This window comes from Sorex fumeus, unplaced genomic scaffold, assembly GCF_029834395.1.
Source record: "Sorex fumeus unplaced genomic scaffold, SorFum_2.1 ptg000126l, whole genome shotgun sequence".
Lineage (NCBI taxonomy): Eukaryota > Metazoa > Chordata > Mammalia > Eulipotyphla > Soricidae > Sorex > Sorex fumeus.
The window spans coordinates 2,550,015-2,569,192 of record NW_026606183.1 but is presented as its reverse complement, the minus strand read 5'-3'; the positions used below and the strand labels follow the sequence as shown (position 1 = coordinate 2,569,192).

General features: G+C 38.1%; 1 protein-coding gene and 1 non-coding gene across 6 annotated transcripts in view; both read right to left on the bottom strand.

Moving 5' to 3' along the window:
- Window positions 1-19,178, bottom strand: part of AUTS2 (activator of transcription and developmental regulator AUTS2) — a 1,241,040-nt gene that overhangs the window by 827,858 nt on the left and 394,004 nt on the right. For 3 of the 5 annotated variants that reach the window (XM_056137725.1, XM_056137727.1, XM_056137726.1), the window contains exon 3: window positions 18,404-18,472. The exons of the other annotated variants lie outside the window; for them this stretch is intronic. In XM_056137725.1, the coding sequence (XP_055993700.1) occupies window positions 18,404-18,472 (69 nt within the window). The remainder of the gene's footprint in view (window positions 1-18,403; window positions 18,473-19,178) is intronic. 5 annotated transcript variants of the gene reach the window in all.
- Window positions 18,703-18,814, bottom strand: LOC130045033 (U6 spliceosomal RNA). The gene has a single exon (XR_008795511.1). It is a non-coding gene; the product is annotated as a U6 spliceosomal RNA (small nuclear RNA).

Below are 19,178 nucleotides of genomic sequence, written 5' to 3'. Positions count from 1 at the left end.
AATGATTTTGAAGCCAACAAAGACAAGATTCTGCACAATTTTATTTTCTGGTATAAACATCCCTCTCTTTCCAATTATCTCAGTTGCCTGTTTTGTTTTGTTTTAAAACATTTACTTTTCAAAATGGGACAATCTAGTTCTGAATACCACCAAGAACAATCCCTGAGCAAAGAACAAGAGTAAGTCCTGAGCACTGCTGGTATGCCCACTACCCCGCCTTCGCCCCAAGAGGAACAGATCATGTAAATAAATTATATTCAGCTGCACAGAGATTTCCATTGCAGCTGCACTAAGAAAATACCGTTTCCTCTGGTAGAGCATTTGAACACTTGTTAAGAGAGGCTGAAGAGGCATGGTGGGCTCTCAAGGACTTTCCTTTTTCTCAGTCAACAGGGCTAGTCACAGACCTTATTAAAAAAAAAATCTTTGAAGAAGAAATAATTTATCTGTCAAAAACACATGAGTTTTTTGAACTGCATACATGGTGTTTCATCTGCAAAGAGTGATTTCCCCAAATTCTGTTGTCTCTGTCCAACAAGTACATACTTGTGCACACAAGCATGCATGTACGCGCACACACACACACACACACACAAACACATGCATGCATGTGCATGCACATACACACATGACCCTTATATTTCTAAACTCACAATTGTAAATTCAGATCTCAACTCTATATTCAAAACTTCCCTAGTTATGCAAAGAAGAGTGCAAACTATTCAGAAATTTGTCTTACCAGTAATGTTGAAAATGATCTAAACATAAACTACAATGAGCTATAACTGAACTGAAAACTGGAAGATTTTTATCCAACACTTCTATTCAGAAGAAGAGAAAATCATGTTTCCTTTCTCACTCACTTCACTCCATGTGATGTGTTTTCTTCTTTAAGACAAGGTACAAAAAGAATTGTACAATGGCTAAGTATTGCAGGAAGCAGAAATCAAGCCTACATTATCCATATCTACACTCAGATCCTATAATGCACAGAACTTAGCAGGAATTAGGTTCTCAAGGCCCAGGGCCAGGAACAAACTCAAAAAACACCACTCCAAACTAAGTAGTTTTCCAAAGTCCTCATGAAACCAAGCCAAAGGCGTGTCTAGGAGTCTCCAAGTTGAAATAAGTTCTCAGTGGACACTGCATTGTCTGAAGGAAGACTGAAACATAAAAATGTTCTTTCCAGGATTTCTCATCCCACTAAAGCAGGTTTCCCAAGTAAATGATACCACCTTCTGGGGAAAGGAAGATGCTGGAAAGACCCAAAAGAATTAGTAGCCTTTGTTGCAACTTTTTGTTCTCCTTAAAGGTGGTAGATTATCAAAGGGGAAATGACTATTAAGATGATAGGGGATCTGTAGAAAAAGCATAGAGTTAAGGCGCTTGCCTTGCACATGACCAATGCCAGGTCATGTTTTGGATCAGTCTTGGATTCCTGAAATTGCATATGGTTCCCCAAGTACCTCTTAGAGTGACCATTCAGCACAGGGCGAGAAACGAACAGGGATAGATGTGCTCCAAAAAATAAAAAGGGATCAACAGGACAAATGAATTTGGGAACTTCCAATCTAAAGGATATACTCCTGACTAATGTTTCTCTCCTGTCATAATTATTACCCAGGCAAGCTAAATCTATCCACAGAGTTATATACATTAACCTCACTCTACCAGGAACTATAGTATAGCAATAATGTTCACATTTTGGAATCTGATTATCCTTAAAGTGATGATCTTTGACACTTAAAATGCCTTCAGGTTCTTTGAGTTTTCTTTTGCTTTTTCCCCTCAAAACTTTTCAAACAGTTTACAGAAGTATCAAACTTTGTCTATGAAAGCAGTATGCTTAGGAACATTCTACTTTACTCATTTTTCTATTATAGGAATGTGCCCAGTTAGATTAAGTAGTGGAATTAATCAATTCTGTCTGGCATTAAGAACCAGAGAAATCTTAGCTAAAAAAGCACATACAAAACTGTCCACGTTTTCATTCCTGTAAAAGGGAACAGCAACAGATGTTCACAAAATATAGATTCAAAGGAAGTGTTACTCTAGAATAATAAGAAAAGGTTTAAGCTGAAGATATATTTTTCTAAAATCCAAGAACAAATTAATTAATAATTATTTATTAGTTTGGGGGCACATCTGGCAATGCTCAACAGTCACTTCTGGGGTGCTCAGGGGATACTGCAGTGCCTGGAATCAAACCCAAGATTCCCACATGCAAAGCACATGTTCTAGCCCTTTGAGCTGTCTTCCCTGCCCCACTACAATTTATTTTAAAACATAAAAGCAACTAAATACTGCCACTGCTTCTTTGCATATACTAAAATGTACATATCAATATCAAGAGACGAAGGAAGAATCTTTCCTTTTGATTTGAGAAACTGGAGATGAAAGGTAACAAATATTCTACATAAATCATACTCCAGATTCCTGATTTATCACCAAAACTGCACAACAACAGTGTCTTTTTCTAATTCTATTACAACACTTTTTAGAGATACTAGTAATCAAGAACAAAGCTTCAGTACTTTTAACAAATAAATGCAACATCATGAAATATAAAGATAAGCAATAATACCTGTGGTAGAATTAGTGCAAATATACAGTTCATTAATCATGCTACGGGCTGGCGCGATAGCACAGCGGTAGGGTGTTTGCCTTACAAGCAGCCAACATGGCCGACTCGAGTTTGATTCCTCTGCCCCTCTCGGAGAGCCCGGCAAGCTACCGAGAGTATCTCGCCCTCACGGCAGAACCTGGCAAGCTACCCGTGACGTATTTGATATGCCAGACACAGTAACAACAAGTCTCATGATGGAGATATTACTGGGCCCGCTCGAGCAAATCGATGAACGGGAGGATCATGACTGAATCATGCTACAACACAGATACAGAAGAAATTATAGAGAAAGGGTGTCACCCGGGAGTAAGAAACAAAGGGAGAGGGAGAAAAAAGATACAGTAGAGAGAAGAGAAAAAGGGAAAGAGGAGAGTCCGGGAGAAAAAAGGAAGGAAGGAGAGGTGCAGGGGGGAAAGAGATGAGAACTAGGAGAGAGGGAAGAAAGCAGGAAAGGACAGGGGATGAAAGGAAGAAAGAGAGGAAAGAAAACAATTACAGCGTGGCAGGGATTTGGGAGACTAATAATAATATACATAAAAAATAGGGACCAGAGCAATAGAACAGCAAGCAGGGAGTTTGCCGTGCACACGGGTGACCAGGTTCAATCCCCCGAGCACACCAGGAATAATTCCTGAGTGCAGAGAGAGCAGTAAGCCCTGACACTGCCAGTGTGGCCCCCAAACAAAACAAAACAAAACAAAAGGCTTATTGCCTCCTATTACAAACCAACAAAATTCCAAAGTGTATAACAATATACCACCACACATAAGTTAATAAACACCTAGAAGACAGGAATTTCAAGAAACATTTGCAATGAAAAATGAGTGGTACAGAATATCCAAAGGCTAATTCATTCAAGGAAAACAACAGAACACTCCAGGTACACAAATGATACAAAATTGAAATTATGCTCTTCCCCCTAAATATAAATTTAGATGATCAGATTTGCTCATGTCATATCAAGTGCATGCAAAATGACTAGCCTGAAATTGTCCACTGTGTCCTTTTCTTTTAGTAAGTGTGCCTGTCTTTACGTGCATAACTCTACAGATATTACTATGTCTTTTACCCACATAAATGATAGCCATGTAATTTTAACTGGTTTTGCAGTATGAATTCTGAATGACTATAATTAGTTTCTTTTTTAAAATGAGGTTTTGTTCTTTAATATTCATTGACTACTTCTAGCTTATTTCCCACTCACAACACATTATTTACCCTACAGTGGCTTGGTGCATCAATTATGGTAATAGTTTATGAATAACATTCACATTATGGAAAAATGAGCTTGGTTACTTAGCTTTCCCTCTGGAAAACTGACACAAACACATGTATCATCTGTCTCTACTTAGAGTGCAGCAATTAGTAATTATAGCTGTATATACTTAACACAAAGGAAGAAAGCAGACCTGAAATGCCATGTTCCCAAATGTTCATAAGAGATTGTCTAAAATTATTTTGTTTGAATTCTCTTTGAAAAAAGGAAAATTAAAAATGAAATTATCATCAAGAGCATACTAGATATAGAAAAAAGACAAATCATCTCACTAATGTTTGAACCTTTTGAACAATCAGGACAAAAATTAAATAGGCTACATATAGTAGGAGACCTAAATATTAAGCCGTATGTTAGTACTCTTTTGTTATTCACTGAATGCTAATTATATAGTATAAAGTATTATTTAGTACTGTAGAAATGGGGCTGGAGAGATAGTATAAAGGGTGAGGAGCTTGCCTTGCATAAGGCCCACTGGGGTTCAATCCTCAGTACCCCTATGTGGTTCCCCAAGCCCACCAGGGCCAGGAGTAAGCCCTAAGACTGCTGGGTATATCCTCCATCATAAGAGAAATCTGAGGCCAGAGTGATAGTCCAGTGGGTAGAGCATTTGCCCTGCACACGGCCAATCTGGGTTCAATCCCTGGCATCCTATATGCTTACCTGAGTACTGCCAGGAGTAACTCCTGAGTGCAGAGCCAGGAGTAACCCCTGAGCATTGCCGAGTGTGACCCAAAAACAAAACAAAAAAAATAAAAGACAGGAAACCTGAGTGAATAACACCAAATAATTTTTCTCAAGAAAGTTAACAAGCAAATATTAAACATTCATATTCAGAAATAGTTTACACAATTAGTTCTATTGGCAGAAAAAAGGAGATAAGAAAGAATTTTCGAGGAATAAAGTGCCAAACTGTGATGAATATCATCACTTCCAAGGACAAGCAATCCTAGGTGGCAAGAAAGTCCAAGATATCAACCAGAGAATGAACACTTGAAAGCTAGTGGAGACGTCTGCAAGAGAAGAGAAAGCAAAAGCATCTACGAAGTTTGGGTCTTAACGTTCATTTTTTTTATTATTGATAAGTTTTGCTTGATGTTCACTTTTGATTATTAAAATTATTAAATTTATCTGGGTCACACATTAACTTCTTGGACTCTTAATCTATACTTAATATTCGTCTAAAAAATTTGGGAATACAATATTCCCAAGAATTTCTGGGATGCCTGACTGATAATGCTCTTCTGTGAGATATCTGTATAGTTTCTGACACCAATAAGCTTCCAATATCTCTTGAAACATTACAACTTTATTGTAACCCAAAAAGGCAACAGGGACCATTCAAGAGTTTCAGAATGAGAAAGACAGGGAAGAGTAGTCACATTAGGAGTAATGGGGATAAAACCATGAAAACCATCTGCCAGAATAGGCTATGGTCTTATTTACTGACCTGAGTGTCTAGAATTTCAGAGGCATGTGGATAAAATTAGAGACAACTGATTATTAAGAAGGTCCCTGTAGTTCCCTTCATAAGGTTAGAATGTAAGATTTCTAATTTGGTCCTTGATAGCTCTGGTTTAAAATCACAGAGGCATTTAGAATGTGCACATCTATATCCATACATCCAGCCATCATTTCTCACAGTAGACCACACCTTCTTCCCCTTCTCAGTGTCAAAGGCAGAGAGAATACCAAAACTGTAATACAGTCACACACACACACACACACACACACACACACACACACACACACACACACTTTCTATATATGACCAATTACTCCTGCTGGATCTGCTTAGAAATGATCTAATACAGTTTCCCAAAGCACAGGATTGCAGACCAGCAGCAGTATCACCTGAGGTTGTGTTCAAAAATATAACTTTGCAGGCAGATCCTCAGGCTTCCCTAGATTTACTGAATTAGAAACTTCGTATGCGCAGGATACACAGTGGCAATTTATTTAATGAGTCTTTTAGGTGATTTAATGCAGGCTCAAGTTGCAGAATCAAGAATCAATGATCTCCTAGTCAAAGAGTAAAGGGAAAGTGAGGTCCAGAGAGGTCATACAATGGCTTGATTTCAGAGTAAACATCACCAGATTGCTAAGGCTTTGTTAGGATCATCTCTGCACTACACTGCCATCTAAGCAGCTAATGTAACCTGAATGTTTACTTGTACCCCTGCCCCTCTCCTCAATGCCCCCGACTGACTCTGACAAAGGTACTTTCTCAGAGCCATGGAACATGACTCAGAAACTGTGGGGAAGCATTTGAAGCACGTTTTTCAAGAAAGAGCCATGAAAAAATATTTTAAACTTTACAGGTTATATTATAGGTTGCAATTCTTCAACAACTTCATTATTAGTCAAAAGCACTGGAAAACATAGGTGGGCAAAGGGGTAGAGGGAGTGAGGAAATTAGAGAAGGGGCGAAGAGAGGAAGGAAAGAAGAATGGAGGGGAGAAAGACAGGCTGACAGCCTGACTGCTAATGCCAATTACAGTCATCAATGTCTCCTACCATCATCCTTCTCTCTTGGCACCTCAGTATCAGAGCTAGTCGTGCACTTACTTGTAGAGGCTACACCTGCAGAAAGATGGAGGTCTGAGAACCAACAAAACTCCAGCCTGTGCCCATTTGTCAGACTGTGTCCTAGCAGAGGGCTGCTTTGCCAGATAAAGGGCAACTTTTTTGAGATGTGCACAAAAAAACACCGGATACTCACCGAACAGTTCATGTGCCCTTGAAACCAAATCCATTGTGGAAGGTTGTTCACCTATTTATGCTTAAACATCCTGCCTCCTTTAGTTTTGCACTCAAATTTACTTATCTGCACCCCAAAGTAATAATTGTTGGACAACTCTACCCATAGTTTTCCAAGCCAAAAGTGAAAAAATGATAGAATATGATAAAAACAATTTTAAATTTTAAATTACATACATCAAAATGACAGCAATATATGAAAGCATATTATCCACTGAGAACAAGGTAAACTATTAATAGTCAGACACATATGCCACATATTCTTAGAATTTTATTTTTTGTGTACGGAATAATGTGCTTGACACAGAGGTGCTCCGGTCCTACCTGGCTCTGCACTCAAGAATCACTCCCAACAGGCTTGGAGACCATATGTGGTACTTTGAATTGGGCCCGGGTCAGTCACTTGCTCAGTAAGCATCCAGCCTGGTATTGTAGCTCCAGCCCAGAAGTTCTTTTTTGGGTTTTCTTTTAAAATATCAGCTCTGCCATTTGGGAGATTGTTCTTTTGTGCTTGTGTTATCTCATTCCAGTTTCCCTAAAAACTTTTAAAAATTCATTTTCTATTTTTGTGAAGTTTGTTTGAATGTGAATAATCTAACTCTCTAAAGTACTTTATGAGTCACACAAAAGGGAACCCATCCCACCACCTGTGAGCCTGTCACGTAGTGAAACTTCTACTAGCCTTTTAGGGGACCTTCCATATTCCATACTCACTGGCATGTCAGGACGGAGAGAGAGAAACTGTCAACTCAGGCACTCAATGTGTCTTCCTTAAAGATAACTGAAAACATAAACATAATTTCTAACACTTTACTTATCCCACATGCCAATATATTATGTTATAATACATGCATGAGGGGAGTCAAAAACCCCACCTCTCGAATGTTCCTCTGTAGGTCAGTAATTCTCAAGTACAGAGGAATTTGGACCGAAAAATGATTCAGTGAGTAATCACATCTTATGTATGTGAGTGCTGATGGGAGAGAATAAAAGGGAAACATTAGACCAGACTGTAGATAAAAGTTTATAGTATAGTATCACTTAATAAAATTGTTTTACATATGTATGCCTGAGTTATGTATGTGAATAAGTGCATGAGCATACACGCCTACGTAGGCTCAATCACGGAATAAAATGTATCTCCAACTGTGTGCTTTGGAACAGAAATATTTTGAAAGAAAGCCTTGGGATGAAATGTCAACACAATTGATAGAGAAGATCAAGCATTTTGAAAAAGAGGCCAGGTTTTTCTCAGTTTGCATCTGAAAACCAATTCTATACTTTTTCAGATACACCAAAAGGGAAAACTAATCTCTACTTTCTTTAATAAAAATGGTGAGAAAAGGGTATATATTTTATTAAGCTGTTAGGAAAACTACTGGAAATCACAGAGGCACCTAGAGAAAGCCTGACACACAATTTAAAGGCATAATTTAATAGTATAATCCCCCCTTACACTAGAGAAGCATAGAACTTTGGTTTGTTTTTGTTTTTCTAAATCTTAGTTAAATACAGAAAAAAGCAGCATAGAAGAAAACATTGTCCAGATTATACTATATTCTAATTGGCAAGTTTTCTTTGGTAGCAGAATATTGTTATATAAAGCAAACATGGATATTCGGAACCCTGTAACGGGGTGGCCTCCCAATCACAAAGGAAGAGAGGGAGGGAGGAAGGGAGGGAGGGAGGGAGGGAGAGAGGGAGGGAGGGAGGGAATACAGAAAAAAATGGGAAAAACTGCCTTCTCATAATTTGTACCTTCACATAGCACAGCATCATTATTCATTAAGACAGCCAAAGAAATTTGTAAGTGATACACAAGTGTAGTTAGCTGGAAATCCAAAAAAATCTATACAGTTTTACAGAATAACTGCGAATCAATCTGTCTGGTAGTTCCACTTAAGAGCTATTTCAGCCAACACCATGGGTTCTTACAATCTCTGAAATCCATTAGGTTTGTCCAAATGCTTCATTCGCTTCAATAATATCAGTAGAATTCAAACATGCAACATGGCTCCTATATGCCAGCTACTACCTCTGTATTCAAGTATCTTTCCTGGTAATACAAACCATATGTAGTGCCAATGTGCTATATGTAGTGCCATATGTAGTGTGGGGCTGGAGCGATAGCACAGTGGTAGGGCGTTTGCCTCGCATGCAGCCAACATGGCCGACCCGAGTTCGATTCCTCCGCCCCTCTCGGAGAGCCCGGCAAGCTACCGAGAGTATCTCGCCCGCACGGCAGAGCCTGGCATGCTACCCGTGATGTATTCGATATGCCAAACACAGTAACAACAAAATCTCCAATGGAGACATTACTGGGCCCGCTTGAGCAAATCGATGAACAATGGGAGGGCCTTCATTTATTTATTATTATTTATGCAGTGCCAATAATTGAACCAGGATTGGCTGCATATAAGGCAAGTGCCTTACCCCTGTGCTTCCTATCCAGCTCCATAATTTTTTTATATGTACTCTTTTTTTTTAGTTTTTAAGTTTTTGTTGCTTTAAGAAACAACAAACACTTTGTAGTTGACCAAGGGCTGCTTCTCTCATTTATATCTAAGGAAGGAGTTAGCCAATTATCTAACTGCATAATTCATGAAAGACTCCTTAACCAGCTCTAGAATTGTCAGTGCAATGGAAGAAGCACAAATGCAAAAATAACAGATAGGTGTATTCATCAAAACTAACTTTAAAAGATACTGATCTTATTTTTTTCAAGTTGAGAGATGTTGAATGTATCAACAACTAGGACTGCACTAAGAATTTACCACCGACTTAGCAAATGTACTAGAATATCTCAAATACCCTATAAGAAACAGCTATTAGAAGGAAGATCAAACAAATGTATGAGAGGCTGAACAGCCCTGTATTATTGAAGACAGTCATCATTCTGAGCTCCAACAGCCCCAACTATAGCTCCAAGGATAAAAAAATGTAAGATATATGCAGACAAAGATATGCAGGTCAGCACTTGGCTCCACAGAAGGGATTTATTAAGAACCAAAACATTTGCTATTTCAGAGGCAAATCTTAGAGAAATAATGCAATCTTACTTAGACCCCTCTTCAGCAACTGACCTACAGTAAAACATTCAATAAATCCAGTGGAAGAATAGAGGATGGCATTTCTATTAAAAAAAAAACTCACAGAAAAAAGAATCCCTAATAACTATGCACGGAAAAGAATTCTAATATCTCTGCCTGCAGTTTCTACTTAGAGCCCATTATCCACCCATTGAAAGGGAACCCTATGAGGATTCAGAGGAGTCTTCAAAGAGAGAACCTCATTGAGAAAAGAAAACAAAGCAAAATTAAGCAAAGGGGATTACATCAACTCTAAATGTTTCTGCATAGCAGAAATAATAATAATGCCTAAAATAAAATAATATAGTAATGAACGGAAGAAAATATTTTTTATATCATCCATCGAAGGGATAACTTCCAAGGTAAGAAATATAAATTCTCAAGACTGGAGTAACAGTTCAGCAGGTAGGGTGCTTACTTTGCAGGCAGCCAACCTGGGTTCAATTTCTGGCAACAGGTATGATGCTCCAAGGAGCACCAGGAGTGATCCCTGAGCACAGAGCCAAGAATAAGTCTTGAGCACAGTGGACTGTAGCACAAAAACCAAAAAAGAAGAAAAGAAAAGAAAAGAAAAGAAAAGAAAAGAAAAGAAAAGAAAAGAAGAAACAAAAATAAACTTTATTTTTCAACAACACTTTAAAAAAATTAAAAAATGTGGAGTGGAAAAGACATGACCTCAAAGCAAACATAAAGATGGCCAACAGGTAAGCGAAAAAGTATTAATCCTTGCTGCTTAGTTCTGGAAACAAAGATGAATTCTTTTAGTTTGCTGAAAATTTGAGAAAATCAAAGAGTGTTATGTAGTTAGAAGGAAAAATGCAAACACAGAATGATTTTATTCCTACACATGGAGAGAAATCAAGAAAGAAAGCAAGGGACTAAAGAACACACAATGGGAAACAAACCTTGCCAAAAGATCAGTGAACTGAGGCTACAGAGTTCACTACAACCAGTGAACAGAGACTACAGAGGAGGTGTGAAAGGGACACCTTAGGACAGGGGTGCAGGCTGTTGACACTCTGGGGAGAGGTGGGGAGTAGCTCTGCACTTAGAAAACAGCAATATGGAAACACTTGTAAACCAAATACCTCAATCAAATTTGGGGTTTAAAAACAACCTTAAAAAAAAGGAAACTAACTTAGAATGTCAATGTCAAGAGAGGGGTTCGGCAGGGTGATACCATTTCACCGAAACTCTTCAGTGCCACCCTCGAGAACATCATGCGACGACTGGAATGCGAAGGAATGGTAGTGAAGATAGATGGTCGGCAATTATACCACCTCCGCTTTGCTGATGACATTGTTTTAATAACATCAAACATCAGCCAAGTGGCACAAATGCTGGCCGACTTCGACCGTGAGTGTGGAAAGGTCGGACTACAGCTGAATCTTACGAAGACAATGTTTATGAGAAACAGCCTCGCTCCTGATGCCCCATTCGCTCTCAACGGAACGACCATTTCCGAATGCAACAGCTATGTGTACCTAGGTCGAGAAGTCAACATGACAAATGACCTGGCACCCGAGCTGCGCAGGAGGAAGAGAGCGGCTTGGAATGCCTTCAAGAGCGTCGAAGAAATAGCTAAGAGGACGAAGAACCTCCGGCTCCAGGCACATCTCTTTGATTCCACTGTTCTTCCTACATTAACATAAGCCTCCGAGACCTGGGCCCTAGGAAAACAGGATGAGAACGCTATTAGGGTCTTCCAAAGAGGAATTGAAAGAGCTATGCTTGGAATATCATGTTTCACTCAAATGAGAGAAAGAATCCGGAGTTCTGATGTCAAGAATCAGGGACGCTGTCTCGTTTGCCAAGGTGTCAAAAATCAGATGGGCTGGTCACGTAATGAGATTTAAAGATGACTGCTGGACTAGAGCTGTTACCGACTGGATTCGACGGGATGTCAAAAGACTGCGTGGCCGCCCACCTACCAGATGGTCAGACATCTTCATCAAGATCATGAACGATCGGTTTGAGGCTCTTCGTGTTCCTGGAGCGAACAGATGCCATTGGGCTACACTAGCACGCAACAGGGACAAACGGAGACGTTACTGGCACCCGCTCGGGCAAATCGACAATTAACGGGAAGTCAATTCAAGTGATCAAGTGAACTTAGAAGGCTAGGTCACCTCAGATGTTGAAGAGCATTTCAGCTGCTCAGCACAACCAGATTATATTCTCTACTTGCCTACCAGAATGAAATGCAAGCTTTCAGAAAAGCGGGCCCAAAACTCTCCTCCTAACTGCTGTTAGTGGTTTCTTTATCTTTATAAGCTCTTTGGGTTAATACAGCTATTGCCATTAAAATACTTCTATTGTTGAAGCTAGGAAGAAATTAAAAAAATATAATAAAAACATGGATTTCCAACATGACAGAATTCAAACTACAATGAATTAAAAAAAGAAAGGCAATTAAAAGGCAAATTAGAAACAGTCACTTTCTAGAATCAAAGAAATTAAAAAGAGCATCAGACTTTCGTAGTGCATCTTGACTCCTCACCCTATTGCTCTATAACCTCAACAAAAAGCACTTCCTTTCATGATAAGATTCTCACTGAACTTAGAATGGAGGTGCCCGCTAACCCAGAAATTCCACTATTAGGAATCTACCCCCAAGACAGAAAAGCATTTATTCAAAATGACATACACAAACCATTATTTACTGCAGCCCTTAGTACAATAATGAAGACACAGACTCAACCTAGGTGTTCAATGACAGAAGAATGTATTATGAAGATGTGGTGTATATATCACTGTATCACTGTCCTCCCATTGTTCATCAATTTGCTCGAGCGGGCCCAGCAACACTGTGAGACTTGTTACTGTGTTTGGCATATCGAATAAGTCACGGATAGCTTGCCAGGCACTCTCGATAGCTTGTCGGGCTCTCTGAGAGGGGCAGAGGAATTGAACTCGGGTCGGCCATGTTGGCTGCATGCAAGGCAAATGCCCTACCTGCTGTGCTATCACTCCAACCCATGGGGTGTGTATGTGTGTGTGTGTCCAGTAAAATACTATGCAGTCGTAAAAATGAAATCATGCAATTTGCAGTGATCTGGCTGGACCTGTAAGATATCATGTTGAGTGAAGTAAACCAGGAGATAAAGGATAAATACAAGATGATGTCACTTATCAGAGGTATTTAAAAAGAAAGAAAAGTGGACAAGAAAATGTCATAAATGGGCATGCCTTGACTCCATAGTATAGGATGGAGGACTTAAGGAAGAGATCAAGGGGAGAAGGAAGAAGAAAAGAAAGGGAAAAGAAAGGGAAGTAACTGGAAAATAGGGGTCAGGGACCTTAGATATATCAGTGATGTGGGAGAAAAAAATATATATATACAATATATAGGCAAACAGTAAGAAAGATAGATATAGATATGTATGCATATATATACATATATAGATATGTATGCATATATATACATATATAGATATATATTGATCTCCAAAGCACAGACTCAACAACACTGAACAATGAAAACAAAATCTAAACTACAACCAACAAGGTTGTGCCTGTCAAGGGGGGCATGGAGACAGTGTGAACAGGGAAGTTGGCACTAGTGGTGGGACTGGTGTAGAAATATTATATGCCTAAAGTCCATCTATGAATTACTTTGTAAATCATGATTATTAATAGAGTTGTTAACAAACAGCATGAAATATGTGAAATAGGGTTCGCATAAATAAAACACAGGTTCTTTTTATGAAAATAACACTTCGATAGGGTAAAACAAGAGAAGGGAAATTTAAGACATCATCATTTTGGAACAGAGAGACTGTGGCATCACACAATGATCTTCAAATCTGTTTACCAAATATTCCTTAATGGAATGGTTAGGGGGAAAAAGTAATCTTTCTATGGCCTGCTGATAGCATTATTTTTCTTTCAGTTCAATGTTACATCTTTCACACCATATGAATATATTTTGAATTCCTTTTAGACATCAAAATATGTTTAAGTGTAAACTTTACTTAAAAAAAAAGGCAGGAAGAAATGCCTGCTATTTATACACTGATTTGTAAGTCTCCAAACACACTGACACTTTTCCCAAGGATGTACTCAACAGAGAACTATGACCTAGAGTTCAGTACTACAACTTTGGTGTCTGGGAAACCATGACCTAGAGGTGAAAGTTCATGCCCAAGGTCACACATGTTAAACACTAAATCCAGTATTATGAACCCTAGTTGAGAGCAAACTACTTTTCAATACACTTTGAAACTAGAGTTAAGTGATGGAGTTGATCACTTCTTCCCAAAACAAAAAAGCCTTGTGATATCTAAGAAGGATTCCCAGTTACATCTTCTTGCTGCGCAAGATTTGTTTCCACTGAGAACCATATTATTATCCAAGTGGTTTAGTGTGCTTTCACCATTTACTACTTTCATTTAATTATCAATTTTCCTATATACATTTTAGGTATATATAAGATATTGTAATCTTTCTGTAGTTCTATATTTGCTACCCAAAAAGTAGTAAAATTATTTAAAATATAAAATAAATAAGTATCAACTCAGCTCCTAACATTTTTGGTTTTTGGTTTTGGATCATACTCAGCAGTGCTCAAAGATTACTCCTGGCTCTGAATTCAGGGATCACTCCTAGCAGGACTCAGGAAACTGTATGGGGTGTGGGAGATCAAACCGGGTTGTCTACATGCAAGCATGCTACCTGCTGTACTAGCTCTCCAGCTCCAATACTTCTACACATCTTAATTTTGATTAAGAAGAAAATCATAAATTATATAATTAGAAAGATATATAAAATTTTTCATCTTTAGGTATTAAAATTATCATAAAAGTGCAAGAAAAGCAATTTATAAGTTACACTGAAATTAAAATTTGAGCACTTTCTCTATGAACAAATAAAGTGATTAAAATAAAATGCTTTTTTCCCCTGTACAAATTCATGTTCTAAAAATTAATTTTTAATATCACTGTCACTGTCCTCCCATAGTTCATCGATTTGCTTGAGTGGGCCCAGTAACATCTCCATTGTGAGACTTGTTGTTACTGTTTTTGGCATATCGAATACGTCACGGGTAGCTTGCCAGGCTTTGCCATGCAGGTGAGATACTCTTGGTAGCTTGCCAGGCTCTCTGAGAGGGGCAAAGGAATTGAACCTGGGTCGGCCTGGTTGGCCACATGCAAGGCAAACGCCCTGCCTGCTGTACTATTGCTTCAGCCCAATTTTCAATATAGGAGGCAAATTTTTCAAATTCACTCTTCACTCTAAATTTTTGCATCAGTTCTAAAGCTTCAAAAGACTGAGGAGATAACTGAAATCCTATTTTTCAAACACTAGAAAATAGATATTTAAGGGTAAAAAATGGCACAAAGACACAGAAAATTAATCAGTTACATTAAGGCAAGTGGCCCCTGTGTTATCTCACCAACCACTCAGTGGCATTCTTTTTTTTTTCCTTTTTTTATTAGTAAAACACCATGAGGTACAGTTATAAGCTTACAAATTTTGTGCTTGGGTTTCAGTTATACAATGATCAAGTGCCCATCCCTCCACCAGTGTCAGTGGCATTCTTAACAGCTAAATTAGTTCAGTTGAGAAGTATCTGAAGTTAATACTATTCAGTTTATTATAATCAAGATGTTTTAAAATAAGTTCCAAATTCATTACATGTCTGAAGAAGCTCCTTGAAAGTTTGGCTCCATGAGAGCAGTTCAAAGAACCTTACAAAAAAAAAAAACTGCAGCCATAATTTTGGATATCTCCAATGAAGGAAGTAGAGGTTGGATGAGGTCAAGATTAATCACATTTTATAATTAGCTAAATAGCCCATGAAAAATTGAGGATGTCATTTTAAAGAGGTTCCACTGGTAATTTCATAAAATTATTTTTGCTAAGTAAAATTGCAGAAATCTTGAAATCTGTCCAAAAAATAGATATCTAAAGAAATTACTATTGGTGGTGAGAAAATTCTTCCTTGAAAAATGTATTATAATACTCACTGTTATGACTTTCTCCAAATAGGACCTACCTCACTTCTAAACTGGGATTTGTGATACATATGCAAATACGGTACCAACTGTCATGTCATGACTTTGTCTTCCATAAACACTTCTATAATTCTTCTTTTATAAAATCCTACAAAATCTCTATATAACACATCTGATGTTGCATGGTCATTGATTGGAATACTGAGCCAGAAGCCATGTGACAAGACCTGATTTTAAGATATCAGAGATGACTATCAGTAAGTTTACACCACTTCTAAGATTGAAAAGAGAATAAATTTATTCCACTGAAATAAAAATATAACAAAAATAATCACAAAGAACTCAATTCACAAGCATCTTTTAATCAGCTATTATACAGTAAGCACTAAAAGTGTTAACAAAACAAGTAAAACCTTTTAATTCAACCTGACAACTTGCTTCTAAATATGTCCCAGACTGTAGGCAGGGGGATCTGTAAGGACTATACTGTAGCACTGTTCTCCTTTGTTCATCAATTTGCTCGAGCAGGCCCAGTAACATCTCCATTGTGAGACTTGTTGTTACTGTGTTTGGCATATCGAACACGTCACGGGTAGCTTGCCAGGCTTTGCTGTGCAGGCGAAATACTCTCAGAAGCTTGCCAGGCTCTCCAAGAGGATCAGAGGAATCGAACTCAGGCCGGCCAGGTGCAAGGCAAATGCCCTACTGCTGTGCTATCGCTCCAGCCCAAGGACTATACTAAATGTATCAAACATTTTCTCAAACACTAGGAACTTTACTACCAGTTCGAATAAAACAAATAGAAAATAGACCTCTAAAATTCAAGCAAACGATTTTAAAACCCAAGCTGTATTATTATGTATGATTTTTAAAAGATTCCCTCCAAAAGCTCATAATTAAGTAGGAAAGGGACAGAATAGTACTATTTCTCATTACCAATTAAGAGCTGTGCATTTGTACTTGGACTATTAATGGGACATCTCTTCAGAACTTCTGTGATATTATTTCCATTTAAAAACAAAGTTGAGATTCAGTGAGATAAAATACATTACTGTATCAAGTCATGATGACATATTTTGAAACGGAATAGTGTGAGATAAAATACATTACTGCATCAAGTCACAATGACATATTTTGAAAAGGAATAGCAAAAAACTTCTGTTGTTTATTTTTATCCTCTACCACGGTCATCTAACCACAATGCAATTAGAAATTGTCTATTATCAGAAACCAAAGCAGAATGGATTAAGTCTAAACAGCAATGTGTATAAAGCAGTATATGTAAAGATACATGAAAATAACAAAGACTATTTCCCTTTTGTCTCATGTTTGGGTAATAATTAAATATACAGAGTCTAATTTTGGACCAGTTATATGCCAGGAGTTTTTTTCACATTTTATCTTATCTAATTCTCATATCCATCCTGTCAGGCAGGTGCTATTATGTTTTTGCAGCCACACCCTAAACCATGATATGCTCAGTACTTATTCCTGTATCTGTGCTCAGGGATCATTCCTGGAAGGGCTCCGGGGTCCTATGTGGTGCCATGGATAGAACCCAAATGTTCTACATGGCATGGCAACTGATCGAAGTTATTTTAGAATAGTAATTTCACCAAAATCATTTTTCAAGGCAAGTGCCTCTTTGTACTATCTCTTCAGTCCCTATTTCTGATCTACCTAGATATTTAAACATAAAAAATGATCCAGTGTTGCTCACTATTAAAAGATGACACTCATATCTATAATTCTAGTATACAACTATTTTAAAATATAGGTAAAAAAGGTAAAGGCCCTCCCATTGTTCATCGATTTGCTTGAGCGGGCCCAGTAACGTCTCCATTGGAGACTTTGTTGTTACTGTGTCTGGCATATCGAATACGTCACGGGGAGCTTGCCAGGCTCTGCCGTGCGGGCGAGATACTCTCAGTAGCTTGCCAGGCTCTCCGAGAGGGGCAGAGGAATCGAACTCGGGTCGGCCATGTTGCGTGCAGCCCTACCGCTGTTCTATGGCTCCAGCCCTGCTATCGCTCCAGCCCATTTTAAAATATAATTTTCTAAAAAATAGAAGTCACAGACTTGTATTGACTTGCATGTGGATATGAGACTTATATACCATAGTGAAACTTAAAATTCTAAATCATTTTCATAACACAAAATAAAAATTGAAGGGTAAGAAGAGACATATAATTTGTGCAACCTTGTAAGTTTTTTAACATACTGATAAGATTTGTGTTAAACTCAGAGAGTAAGATGCTAGTGGTACATGTCAGCATCAACATACTAATATCTGTGTATTAATTTCCTGACTTATAAAAATCTTAGGTATAACATAAGATCAATAAGATAATTCAGTAAAGCAGCTGTACATAAAGCAGCTAAAACAACACCTAATGCAAATCAATTGCTAATACACGCAAGCCAAACAAGCTTAGGAAGTCCATACAACAAATTTATCTCTCAAATAGAGAAAACTAGAGATTTAGATTTTAACAACTTGTCTCAGGATCTCAAATGGTAACCAGAGGTATTAGTGAGGGCATGCATTCTATTTTTCAGTATAGCTAAACGTTGAGAGGTCAACAGCAGATACTCAATAAATTCTGCTTAGTAGAAAAAAATTTTCTCAGTAGAAAACTTCCGTGTTTAAGAATCCATTTTTAGGATCGGTCAGTACAGCAGATAAAGTGCTTACCCTGCATGCAGCCAACCTGGGTTCAAAATGGCACTTCATATGGTCCTGGAGCGTTGTCAGCAGTGACTCCTGAGCACAGAGATAGGAATAAGCCCTGAGCACAGAGCCAGAAGTAAGTCCTGAGCAGAGTCAGGTATAACTCGTAGACCAAAAGACTCCCTCCCCCACCTCCCCTCCCCCAGTTTTGTTTATATCTTGCATTAAAAATAGTTTAAGAGTGGAGTTCATGCCAAATTCAATCAGCTAATCAGTGGCTGAATAAATAGCAGTACTCCTACATAAAAAATAAATTAAGAGTTATCTATTTTATGAAATTCTTCATGTAGTTGTGTCTAGCTTGCCCAGGGCCATGCTAATCCTCTCTGTATCATTCCGATTTTAGTATATGTGCTGTTGAACTACTGGAAGTACTACTTTAATTTATTTATTCGGGCCATGTCTGGTGATGCTCAGGGGTTATGCCTGGCTCTGCACTTATAAACTGCTCCCAGCTGTGTTCAGGGGACCATATAAGATTCTGGTGATCAAACCCAGGTCAGCCTGTGCAAGGCAAACACCCTACCTGCTGTGCTATCTCTTCAGTCCCTGGAATACTACTACTTTCAATAATTGACATTCATATAATTTCCAAAGCCAACAAAACAAATCAATGCCTTTAAATAATTATTTGGCAATTAGCAGCAATCTATTTCAATTGGAACTTTATTTGTCACCTTTTAATTCATTATTATAATTTTATGCTACCAAACTCTTAAACCTAGACAATCTGTGGTTT